Source organism: Ornithodoros turicata, chromosome 5 (genome assembly GCF_037126465.1).
Source record: "Ornithodoros turicata isolate Travis chromosome 5, ASM3712646v1, whole genome shotgun sequence".
In the NCBI taxonomy this organism is placed as follows: Eukaryota; Metazoa; Arthropoda; class Arachnida; order Ixodida; family Argasidae; genus Ornithodoros; species Ornithodoros turicata.
In genome coordinates this window covers 78,772,978-78,785,806 of record NC_088205.1, presented here as the reverse complement: position 1 = coordinate 78,785,806, position 12,829 = coordinate 78,772,978, and the positions used below count along the sequence as shown (strand labels likewise).

Sequence of the window (12,829 nt, the reverse complement as noted above, 5' to 3'; positions counted from 1 at the left end):
CTCTGCAAATCCCCCCCCCCACTCCGTTAATATGACAATTCCGCGTTATGACCAAAATTTTCGGGAACGACCATGGTCATAATAACGAGGGTTCACTGTAGTACACATAAAGACCTTGGCGCCGCGGGCTCACTTCCACTTGCGACATTTGTTTGAACTCACGTACGCTTGCCAAAAGGGGTTCCAAGGCAAGCTGGCCCTGTCTTGGCTAACCTCTCCCGAAACAAACAAACAAAAACATACCGTCGCGTGGCGTTTGGAGCGCGACAACGTAGAGGGAATGAAAGATGTCGTTACCTCGACATAGAAGGAACCCGATTAATTCGTTACGGCGTTCGTGATTTATGAGCCCATTTGAAAGATAACGATAATGCGTGCTACGAGAGTTTGGGGCCCCGGGCGGAATGCAATTAAGGGTTAGTTACGACAGTAATCGCTAGTAGCTCTATTTCACATTATCGGGGACCGGAAATGACCTGTGCCTTACCATCGTTGTGGCTACCATCATTCGCATGACGCGTGGTCTGCTGCTTTACGGTGTGGTCCTAGCTCAACCCTCTTCCTCCTGCGCCTTTAGTAAGTCACGTGATGATGACTAGCCAACTAGCTCCATATCCCGTCGCGAAGCGGCGACCGTCGGAACTACTGGTCTGGTGCTGGGAGCACCGCGAACCAAATGTGCCTATACGAATCGGTGTGCAGGCGGAGAGAGGACAGCACGAAGGGTTGGGAGAGAAGAGTGGTTAATATGGCTGTCGTAGCTGGACCGACTTCGTAGAATACGGTGCTACATTGCGTCTGCAAAGTATGCCGGGAAATCCACGGAAGTCCTGAACCGGCACAGCTTGTGCTAGGATTCTAAGTTCCAACTCAGCACCTTCTATAGTCTTCAGCATGGACAAAAGCGTCTACAGCTTGGGACAAAAGTTTACGGAACACCGGAGTGTCGAATTTCTCCTTCGGAGCGGCACCCTAGCAGCAAACAGGAGTGCACACACCCACTGAGAGATGGATAGAATAGCCAGTTACCCAACCCCATTTTTTTTTCAATCAATCAATCAATCAATCAATCAATCAATCAATCAGCCAGTTACCCGTCTCTTGTTCGATTTCTTCTTGATAGCTAGCAGGGGTCGCGCTCCGACGAAGAAATACGCCAGTGCCGTGTTCCGTAACCTTTTGTCCGAAGCTGTACCACTAATGTGTGCATACCGAAATCGTTCAGCCACGACGCTGGTCCTCTTTTAAGATCTCTTTCACGAAGACTAAAGGACGAAAACTTTGCTGCTCAAAAACTCTCGAAAGAAACTTATACGAGATTATAAACAGCTCTTCAAACTGGCCGTGTTTCTCCCTGCTCAGGGCAGTACTGTTTACCTGCGGCTATGCACCTTAAAGAGGATCAATATGGTACTACAAATGCAATACAAACTACAAAGCACGCCCCGAGTTCGTAATCAGAAGTAGTGCTCCAAAAACCATTCACGGATAAATTCCTTTGACTGCGTTCAGAAGACGGCTTCTTAGTCACGCGAGGGACCCCTTCGTGACCAAAAGCTTCGTGTTGAAAGGATCTGATGGTTTGTGTCGTTATTCTTTTTCGTCCTTCTCAATATTTCGTTACAAGCATTCATGCGAATGCAAGATACGAGCGGTGGTTCTCGGTTAGATTGCTTATGATGTTGCTCGTTTCATGTAGCATGTTAGCGCTGGCTTGATGTCTTTTGTATTGATGATATTATGATATATGATATATTATGACATTGATGATATTATTTAATTTGTATTTGTAATTGACTGAAAATGATAAAGTGTGCTTGCGAAAATAACGCACGAAACAGGTCGTGTGGAAGAATCGTTCCGAAGAAACAACAACAATTCCGGTCCGATGAAGCGAAGACCAGACCGAAACCCGACAAAGTTCGGGTCTTATTCGAGTCTCATCTCCTCCATGTCGCCCCGGACTCAGGGAAATCTTGCCTCAAGTAGAGGTCATATCCCAGATCTTACGTCCACTCCGCTACATGTAGCGTTAAACTTTTAATACAATTTTTAACCCTTAATTGTACGTAGACATTGCCAAAGGAATCACTGCATAAAAGACTTGTACACGTTACCAAAAAAAGGAACTTAAAACACGTTACTTGTGACAGAAACTATGCGGAACACTTTCTTGTTACCCATAAGTAACGCGTTACTTCTATTTTACATTGAGATCTCACGGAGGCTAGGTGTAAAATCAACATTTGCTTCATTTTTATCTAGTCATGTGCGTTGAATTCCATTTTGACCAACCATTGATGTTCAAAATTAGGGCTATTTCGGTGAGCATGCTATTGGCAATGTGCGCTCGCAAAGCTGAATAGACCCTTCCACCGATGTTCTCGGAGAAGGAGGCCGTATTTACTTCGATAAGAGTAAATACGTAACGCAAAAAATTAACGTAACAATTAATTAACGTAAATTCAATGGCAAATAAAAAAAATTAAATGAACGTAATTAATGTACAAAATTCATTGACACCTCACAAATCACATTCAGTAGGTCGGATCCATAGGTCGGTTCTCCATCTTTATTAGGTTGGTTGGTTGTAGCGTTCTATAGTACATAACATAGCTTAGTCGTGACACGAGCCTGCCATGTAAAGCCAGCCTTGCCCTCTGCAATAACATCAATACACGAGGCGAACTTCCGATTCATCGGAAACCATAAAGAATCATAGGGAACCATGCACCATATCCGTGGTTCTTCAACAAAGCACAACTTACCACGTTAATTCCAGCATACTCTTGAACAATAGGACTAAGGTCGTCTCTCTCTTCTAGAATGGACTTCCATCTCGAGACAACCCCTACGTGTTCAACGGTGACTTCGTGGACCGGGGTATCCATTCCATCGAAGTCCTCCTCTTGCTTCTTTCCTGCATGCTGGTGTGGCAAGGTGCTGTCTTCCTCAACCGAGGAAACCACGAAGACTTCAATGTCAATCTCCGGTACTATCCCATCGTGTTTTTTGCACACTTGTACGTGGACGAGGAGGAACAAGCAAAACAACACATAAACGCTATGACACGCTAGTATACGAAATGTTGTCTCGGAAAGATTTTTGCTGAGAACCTCTAATCATTCTTGCATCTTGATACGAATTACCGATACTAACCTTTTTGAATTTAAGGTACGGATTCCTCAAGGAGATAATGTTCAAATATACAGTAAGTACCCAGCTGAAAAGGTACTGCGATGCGCGGCTGACATTGTTGCCAACGCTTTCTCTAGAAGCAAGCCGCCAAGATAGTTCAGCTCACGGAAGAGTTGTACAGCTGGTTACCGATCGCCACGCTCATCGACAACAAGGTGTTTGTGGTTCACGGTGGGGTATCTTCCATCACTGATCTTAAAGTGATCGCTAACATCGACAGGCATCAGGTATACAATATTGATCTTGATTTTGATATGGATGACTGTCACATACCGGTTTTCTTCCCCTTTCCTTTTCAGTTCGTAACGGTGCTGCAGCCCCCGGTTCACGCCGGTGGTTACAGTGCCAACGAGTGGAGACAGGTGAGGTTTTCCAAAAATCAACTCTAACGCAAGGTACTATAGCGCTTAAACGTCCGTCAGTATACCTGCTTTAAATGAATACCGTTGCACGTTCCTCTCTTGTTGATGTGTGGATGATGTGAACTGCGAAGGTATATATGTCTTGCGTCATCGGGAACCATCGATGAGTCTGCTTCATTTGGTTCAAAGTTCTCTTAAATTAAGAAGAACGGGCCTTATGGGCCCACTTGCGGGAATGTTGAGGAAGTTCCTCAGAGCTGTCCTTATTAGCTTTTTTAGTGCTCTACGAAAAGAGAGGCGCTGAGGGCAACAGCGTCTGCTCGGAGCTGCGCAAGACAATACTCAGGAATTTCCCCGACGTTCGTGATAGCGGACCCTCGAGTTCGAACATGCCACATTTCAAACATAGTTCCATTTTCTCGTCTGGTGATTCGTGCATATATATATATAGCTGAAATGAAAATTGAAACACAGACTACGAAGGTACGGGAAGTAAGAAAAAAGGGATAATTTATTTACATTTAAGATACTTGGAATGCTAAAAGGGTTGTCTACGTTACGGCGGAAGCTCCGCCTTCGTCAGGACAAAAAAGTCCTGACGACAAAAGTCCTGACTTTGTCCTGACGAAGGCGGAGCTTCCGCCGTAACGTAGACAACCCTTTTAGCATTCCAAGTATCTTAAATGTAAATAAATTATCCCTTTTTTCTTACTTCCCGTACCTTCGTAGTCTGTGTTTCAATTTTCATTTCAGTTACATATATTCGCGGTCGTCCGAACCCCATTCACCCAGTATATATATATATATATATATGTGCGTTTTCATTAAGAGACTTTGTTATCCCTGATGTGCACGAAACAGCTGGTGGACTTGCTGTGGAGCGACCCGCGTCCCCAGTTGGGCTGTCGACCCAACGAGATGCGGGGCGGAGGCAGCTTCTTCGGACCAGACGTGACCAAGGCGTTCCTTCGAAGACACAAACTCGATTCCATCATCAGGTCGCACGAGTGCAAGCCCGACGGGTACGAGTTTACGCACGACGGAAAGGTACGTCATCGATAAAGTACCGCTATGTCGTACCTTCAGAATACTACTGCACTTCGTGTCATTATACAATACACAGGGCTTATACATTCCATTTTCCCAACATATTTGTCTGCCTATATATACGACGCGGAAGTGTCATAAAATTAATTTTATTGTTTTGAGAAGTGTGAAGTCGCGATGTGCGCGACCGACGATCCGTCTGGCAACATTGCTTCTCCGAGGTCGCTCTCGGTCTCCTCGCCAGAGCTGCTGGCGGTCTTCCAATAACGCTACTCAAGCGGGTCAGCTGTCCGCGCAGCTCCCCAATATCCCTCTCTCCCCTATTGTCCGTGGAGCGACCCCATTGGTCCCTCTCACAAACACGGCGGTAGCAGCTCAAGGTTAGGCGCACGTTTCTTCTGTGAACCCGAACAGAGTAAGATGTCGGTCTGTGGATATAGCCCCCTTGTAATTGCTGCCTTGTGAGTGGACGCTTGGTCACGTGGTTTCCCTCTAACCTCTCACCTGTGCAAAGACTGCCGTAGCGTGTACTTCAGACCCAGAGTGACTGAAATACGTGTGTGCTTTTGTTAGAGGGACAGGCAGCAGAGCTGATGGAGCCACGTACTCTTGAATACCGAAACTGTGACGTTCTTGAGAAAATTTGTGCACGCACGCAATATTCTCTCACTCATGCATTTATCTTTTGAGTACACATTCTTTAAGCGAGGTTTATTTATGTTAGGAAATCAAAATGTCATTTTTTAGTTCGCCGTGGCCCTTTAAAGGGACAGACTAGAGCCGTCGAGTAATGAGATTAGAGTCGCACTCGACTGTGAGTTACGCGGAGAAGCGGTGCGCAAAATTTCATCCACCGGAACGTCGTACTTTTCTAATGGCGAATTCCGCCGATTGTTTTCGTGCAGCGCGGTGTAGTTATGTTAGGAAATGATATAACGAGAAAACACGGAACAGTCCGAAAGCATTGACATCAACTGTCAGAACGAACACAAATTATCTTGCTTCAACCAACGGCACGTCAAATTTCCGTCGTCCCGTACGTGTAATGCTACCCTGAAGAAAGACAGATGTGCCCACCACCACAGCTGGACATAAACAAACATCAAACTCTTTCCGTGAAATATGACATGATTGTGCAGGAGGCAAGGACAGGGATCGTATACCGGGTTCTGTTTGTGATTCATGTTGACAGCGCCCGGGAAGAGAAAAAGAGTGGGTCTGGAATCGACAGAAGCGCCCATTGGGACCGCCCCGGGGATATCGGGTGTCTGAAGAGGGTGGCGGGTATAATGTCGATACCTCTGGGAAAAGCGAGACACGTAAGGCCAAAAGCAGTCCATTGGCGCAGGTGGTCGCATCGGGTTTCCCCAGCAGTATTTGCCCCTGCGTGTCCGAACTTTCGCGCGCCTTTTATCTGTGGTCAGAGGAACTAGAAGCACACAAAAGATGAAGGCCATAGTACGGATTGTGTCACGTGGACTTGTTATTCACACACATAAACTGCTGGTCCAGTCGAAATGCGCTACGAGAAAGAGCTCCAATGACGTGACACAACCTTTAGGTACACAACGTAACTGCATGGGTAACGGGGCACTTCGATGCACGGTCATTTCAAAACGCGTTAACTCCGAAGCACCGATTATGCAAAAGAAGAAAAAAAAATAATTCCTGTACCAAACACGCCAGTGTATGTACTGTTATGGCCACTGCTTCCCCATGGCGATTTCGGGTGACGCATCTGGTAATACGAGAGCGAGCGCCCAGGTCCAGTGCTACGAGTCGCTCTGGAGCAGTCAACACCCGAATACGTCGGACGCTCTACCGCTCTTCTACGAGAGGCGCCTCGCTACGCATTGTGCGTTCATGAACTTCCGGCAGCGTCGTCTGCATCGTCACGCACTTTCGCCTGTTGTAGCCCGGACCACAAACATAGCAAGCATGTCGATCGAACTTTCATCGCTACTACTTTCGTAAAGATCCATGCCGTCAGTAGTGAACGCAACGAAGAAACAGATGACAGGCACACAGCCGCAGGAGCAATACGTAGCAGACGTCACCAGGACGAGAGAGCAATTCTGGCTCGACCTCTCGCAGCAAGAGTCAGAAAACTGCGCTTGGGGCAAGCGAACTGCTCCTTAGTGCATCACCCACACGCGTCCCGTGTTCTGACCGCACCACCCGAATTTATCGCCCGGGTTCGAGGCAGAGAAAAGCGCCCTAAATGCATCACCCGAAATCCAGCCAGTCTCTTCCCAAGCAGCACAATGTACTGAAAGTCAAGTGCAATAGGGGTGGACGGGTAGATGGAAGACCTTGAACAGAGTCTTGAAACTAAGGAACACTGATAAGACACATACAGTCCACCCCTATTGCACTCGACTTTCAGTACATTGTGCTGCTTAGGTTGTTTCCTTGGCCTCTCTCCGATAAGCGCTCGTCTATCGGGGAACAGCGAAAACAGCATTAGACCGGTCGATTGTTATTTTGGGGACGGCCGGGTGCTCGCATAGTATCACTTGTTGCGAACTCGCGCGATGAAAAACGAAAAGGAAAAAAGAAAGAAAGAGCAAAAGAACGTCTTAAGTACAATGAAAGAGGACCGCTTATCTGAGACTTGCATGAATGATTTTCCTGGATCTCCTCTCATTGCGCTTGGGCCGTTGTTGTTACAGGTGCTGCCAATAAACGGTACCATATAGCTGCAACCGACCGCCCCAAAGTGATAATCGACCGGTCCATTGCTATTTCCACTGTTCTCGGGTAGTCGAGCGCTTATCGGAGCGAGGCCACGGAATCGGAAGATTGGTTTACAGTGGCCACTACAGTACCTATAAGCGTGATCTAACCGCATCCTTCCCCAACGTTTAACAGTCACGAAATCAGTGCCAGATTCGACTACGTATTCCTCAAACCGTGTGGAAGTGCCTCTGGATGAGAGCCGTCTATGTTTCGAACACAGATTGTTGTTCTTCTGGGCACCGTCCTCACCATTGGCGTGATATTGAATGGTATTGCCCCATAATACCCACGACCCTTTGACACGTCATCTCAAACACTTCGAAATACCATGCCATTTATGAGGATGGTGCCCAGAAGAACAACAGTCTCGGTTCGAAATAACGGCGGCTATACTGTCCTGGGGCACTTCCCTATGGGCCTGTTGCTCTGGGCCAGGTGGCGCGAGTGAGCAGCAACATCAGCGCCCCAAATCATGCAACACTCCCCAGTTTAGCAGACGACGCGGCACTTTCAAGTACACGGTTTCGAGTTGTTCACGCTTTTCAAGAAGCACCGCTTTTTCTGTTGATTTCCTACAGGTTTTGTAGCTTCCTTGGCACCATACCGTTTGACACACCATGCAAAACCCGCTGATGGAACTCCTTACTGTTGGTATCCGCGGCCGTTTGGGCCCGAAATGGCGCTGTGCAAACTTCACTGCAACAGCCCTATACCCCTGACATTTCTTTGGCGCAATTCGCTGGATTTTCTACCCTTCTACGTCAAGCTGTAGTGGGACATCCTTGCGGAACCTCGTGCCCGGACACTGAGTCGTCGCGTGAAAACGAGATTTTCCTTATGACAGATGGAGAAATCGTATTCATTTATTAGTAAAGGACCTACAGGTGCTGCAGAGGCGACATTGTTCGGTGTGTTACTTTCCCGCGTGCTGTAGTCGTCTCATCCATATTTGAAAGGGTACATTTCATTTCTGCAGCGGCGTCACACCAGTGTTTTTGCGTCGACGGCGCCGTTAATAATGAATACGTGAGCCCAGCTGCACCGTTCTTACTTCAGGCTGTTCGCGAAACGAGTGTTTCATTCCTTGAATTCTTAACGTCTCTCTTTGGATCAGACGCCACACTTTGCCGTGACGACCATGTCATCAACAGTAACGCGCTGTTTGAAGCTGCATCGTCTTCAATGTCGTTCCCGCGCGTCCACGGTGTAAATATTGGAGTGCTTCTGATAAAATAGCTGAGGAAACAGCTGTCGTAAAAGAGATATTGGTCTTCATATTGCTTTGCGTCTTCTGATTCGACTCAGAGATGGTTCCTTTTTATCTTCTCTCTTCAGGATGATGTGCCAACGATAACGACAGATAAATTAATGATTATATGAATGGGGAAATTCGCCACATGAGGTGCGGCCCACTACCCCAAGGCACAGTGGGCAGGATGAGATATGTCCTGGTGATGAGGTGATGAACGGCGCTGAATAGGAGTCGAGAGCCAGTGGAGTCAGTGAGACATCAACAGAACGCTAGGCAAAAGCACACACACAGCACACAGGCACGTCATAGGGTAGAGAGGATACCGGTGTCCCGGAGAAAAATCTGGAACTACTCAAGAGCTTGGCGATGGTCGATCTGGTTAAGACAAAGGGCCGAGGAATGGATGCGAATGGTTGCCAATGTGAATGGTGCGACCGCGATCGATTGCAGGCGGCACTGCAGAGCTGCCAAATAATGCAGATAATGTGCCAAAGTACACACGTGTAGTACAATTCCAATACAGTGTCACCACAAATAGAATGCACGAAATGGTTACGCGATACGCTTGAAACAAGCTAAACAGCGAGCAATATTAGTCATGTATAAAGAACCGAGAGGTAAACCTACAAAAAAAAGGACGCAACTCAGGTAAGCCAGTGGCAGTGCAAGGGGACACGGCCGCAGTGGGCAGTAATGTAGCGCGTAGACCACCGCCGGAGGAACTCTCGAAAACACTGGACGTTGCGTACTTCAGTCAGTTCAGTGTTCAGTCTTCACTATTACACGTGGAGGAGCTCTCGCAGATGACTGCATAGTGTGCTGTCACATACGAGCCTTCGTGCGATACCGAGGACAGCCATTCGGACAACGTGCAAGAACTGCGCCACGTGCCTTCTTATGGTTTCTGGAGCTTTGTGGCCTCCCTGGTGGGCACCTGCAGCCCCATTTCTTTTAACTGCGTAATTGCGAAGACGTGACTTGAACGTGCGACGCTCTGACATGAGCGTCACTGTTTTTTCTCTTTTTTTTTTAGTCTCTCTTTTTGACATCAGCATGATAAGTGCTTAATAGAGGTTACGACGCCACGTGTACGAAAACCGTCTGTGCTTCTAGAAGGTATCTCTTCGGCAACATTTTCAAGTTACATGCCTTAACATATATCGTGCCTTTGAAAATTCTGACACGCGATTTGTCCAAAGAACAAAAATCCTAGTATAAACACACACACACACACAAAAAAAAACAATAATGTCTCTGGAATCCCGAAGTGTGATGCCAGCATGAAAACTTACACGTGACATTTGGTGAACGTGTTCCACTGCAGGTGCTAACCATCTTCTCAGCGTCCAACTACTACGACATCGGAAGCAATCGAGGCGCCTACGTCAAACTGGTCGGACCCAAGCTTGTTCCACACACGGTCATGTACGTCAGCACGGCGCAGACGCGGAAAGCTACCATTCAGCAGAGGTGAGTGAATTACCCACAAGCGCTTCATGGGTCGTGGGATGTGGATCTGTATCGGGGAAAATGAAATCAGTGTTGCCGAGTGGACCCAGACTTTCTCGGAGCAGATTTTCTCGGTATAGATGTCGGCATAGTTGGCAACCTGCCTATAATGTTTAGTTATTTCTCCGTCTCTCAATTCACCTATGTTCGCGTGTGTACATCAATTATAGCCGCACCTCCTTCGCGGCACTAACATTTTTTTTTTTTTTATGGAATTAAAACTCATACCTTCCGGACACATGAGGCAACGGCTATTTTACCAATCCGTCTACTGTACATTATGAATGCTTTTCAACGTACTGGACAACTTTAGCTATTGCGGCTTCATGACTAGCGCACATGGCCGGTACCGCGGACACCGCGATGAGAGGGTTGTCAGTATGGTGTAAATATGTTTTCCTTTTATGTCTCTTTTTGTCGACTACTATCTTTTGCAGGTCGCAATGGCAAGGCAGTATGTTCGCGAATATAATTTTTCGCGTACGAGATTACGCGAAGATGGATAAATCGCAATTTTACTTCCGTTTTTCAGCACGCCCAATGCACGAAATCAAGAAAGCCTGATCGCTTAGACAACGTGACGTAGTCATTCAGAGTACACCAATCACAACCGCGCCTTCAGCGGTCGCAGCTATGGAAACGAACCACCATAATCCGCATCGGCAGCCACTGGTATAGCCACAGCAAGCCTGTGTTTGAAATCGTATGCGGCGATTGGCTGAAGCAGACGACGTAGGCGGACTTTCTGTGTCTGTAGGTGGCGCTGACGTAATTTGCATCATTTTATTGGTGATGGGTAAAGTAATTATCGTGAACCATCAGCACAGTCACACAAAGCTGAACGCTGCAGGAGAACAATAGACAACAAAAGCAACGTGAACCAGATTTATTTGTTCTGGACATGGCACGAAATGGTACTAGAATGCGGGTCTAGGACCTCAAACGGATAAGTATGTATTGCACATTTTGCATCAGATCCCATACAGATGTGCGCCTTTCCACCACTTGCTTCTGCACTACATCAGGCTCGTACCTCTCATTCTACGTGTATCAGAGTATAGGAAAGGTTCGTAGCTTCCTTGCTTCTTTCAACTCGGCAAAGTAAACGACGTTATTCATAAAAGGAACGCAACAAGAAACCAATCAAAATCCTTCTACTGAATGCTAGCTCCTATCTAGTCTAGCCGTGTATCTACCCTTCTTCGGCAAAAGTCACTATTTGAAATCTGCCACTTTCAGCATACCAGTCGAGCACATTTTGATTGCAACAGACGATTCCAGTCTTCTTAGCGAGTTTTCTGTCGTCAGTGTCTTCGACGATTGCCGTGAACGTCTTGCCTTTAACTGAATTTCCAGCACTCAGGAGATGCTGACGCAGATACACGCGTCCTGTCCGGGTTGTATCCAGTGTAAAGGTGAACGATGCGTCTGTACTGATATGCCTGTACACGGGACACTCGAACGCAGAAACGGACCTCTCTTTAGGAGCTCGGAGTGCGAACTTCAATTCCTTGTCAAAGAACACAGCACCGTGTCTCGCTAATTCCATCATCACATTCTTCATGGCGTCAACGCAATCGCGTAGGCTGGCAATCTCCGCGTCTCGTTTCTCCACGTCGTCCTTTAGTTTCTGAAAGCACGGGACATGGTTTTTGACGGTGAGATGCCCCTCCATGACTCTGTCCAATCCCAGGAAGGAACAGCCGTACTCATTCAGAGGGCAAGGCTTTGGAGTCTTCTCGCAGCTCTTAGCGTGGAGCTGCAATAGACCTCTCTTGATGTTTCCCTCGAAGCAAAATGGGCATCTCATTGGCGCTTCCAAGCAAGTTTCCTCGTGGTCGGCAAGTTCGATGTGAAACACGGTATCGTGGCAGTAACGGCAGAGGGCGTGTCGTAGCTTGCACTCAGTTGTCATGTGCGTGACAAGGCGTTTCTTAGCAACCACGGTCTGACACTCGTACGGGCATTCGACGGGGAGATGGAAACAGTTCGTTTTGTGCGCGTCCCACGAACCTTGACCTGTGTTGAAGGTACATCCGTTTTGCGAACCGGGGCACTTGAGGAACTCTACACCCTCGGAACATTGAAAGCAAGTTTTGAGATTACCCCGATGAGCGAGGCACTTGCTGCAGACCTCGTGGTTGCAAGGATTCGTAACCCAGACACTAACGCATTTCGTATTGCAGAGTGAGCAAATTCCCACGTTGAACATGCTGTCGTGTTGTCGAGGGAAACAGTGGTTAACACACACCTCTCGGATCGTTCGGAAGCCACCAGCAATAGTTCACAATTTTTCTGACAGATCACGCAACGAACGACAGCTGGCGTCTACCACTCTTTGGTACCACTCTTTGCCACTTTGCTTCTTGCAGACTTGCCGTCGCCTCGCGCGCGGGCTTGACTCTCTCTCACTGGCGCTGGCGTCAAGAGGGAGAGGATGGGATTTGTCTCTCGGTCTCACACAGCGTCATTAAGTCCAGTGTTGCCACATCTACACATTTGTATGGAGATCTACAGATTTTTTTCTACATCTGCAGCTAGATCTGCAGCATCTGCTTCTAGATCTAGAACAGCTAGATCTAGTTCTGCTTCTGGAACAGCTTCTAGATCTACAGCATCTGCAGATTATTTCTGAAATCTACAGATCCCCCCCCCCCCCCACTCCATGGTGAAACATGCCTGAAAATGGGATACACAAAATACAAAGTACACGGACATGCAA

General features: G+C 47.4%; 2 protein-coding genes across 3 annotated transcripts in view; one reads left to right on the top strand and one right to left on the bottom strand.

Annotated features, from left to right (window-relative positions):
- The window catches only part of LOC135394887 (serine/threonine-protein phosphatase with EF-hands 2-like), a 188,679-nt gene that overhangs the window by 151,360 nt on the left and 24,490 nt on the right, over positions 1-12,829 (top strand). For both annotated transcript variants that reach the window (XM_064625929.1, XM_064625928.1), the window contains exons 6-11: positions 2,826-2,992; positions 3,175-3,211; positions 3,276-3,425; positions 3,498-3,560; positions 4,422-4,607; positions 9,923-10,068. In XM_064625929.1, coding sequence (XP_064481999.1) covers positions 2,826-2,992; positions 3,175-3,211; positions 3,276-3,425; positions 3,498-3,560; positions 4,422-4,607; positions 9,923-10,068 — 749 coding nt within the window. The remainder of the gene's footprint in view (positions 1-2,825; positions 2,993-3,174; positions 3,212-3,275; positions 3,426-3,497; positions 3,561-4,421; positions 4,608-9,922; positions 10,069-12,829) is intronic.
- On the bottom strand, positions 11,021-12,386 carry LOC135394889 (TNF receptor-associated factor 5-like). Its single transcript, XM_064625931.1, has one exon. The coding sequence runs from the start codon at positions 12,317-12,319 to the stop codon at positions 11,300-11,302; it is 1,020 nt and encodes a 339-aa protein (XP_064482001.1). The 5' UTR covers positions 12,320-12,386; the 3' UTR covers positions 11,021-11,299.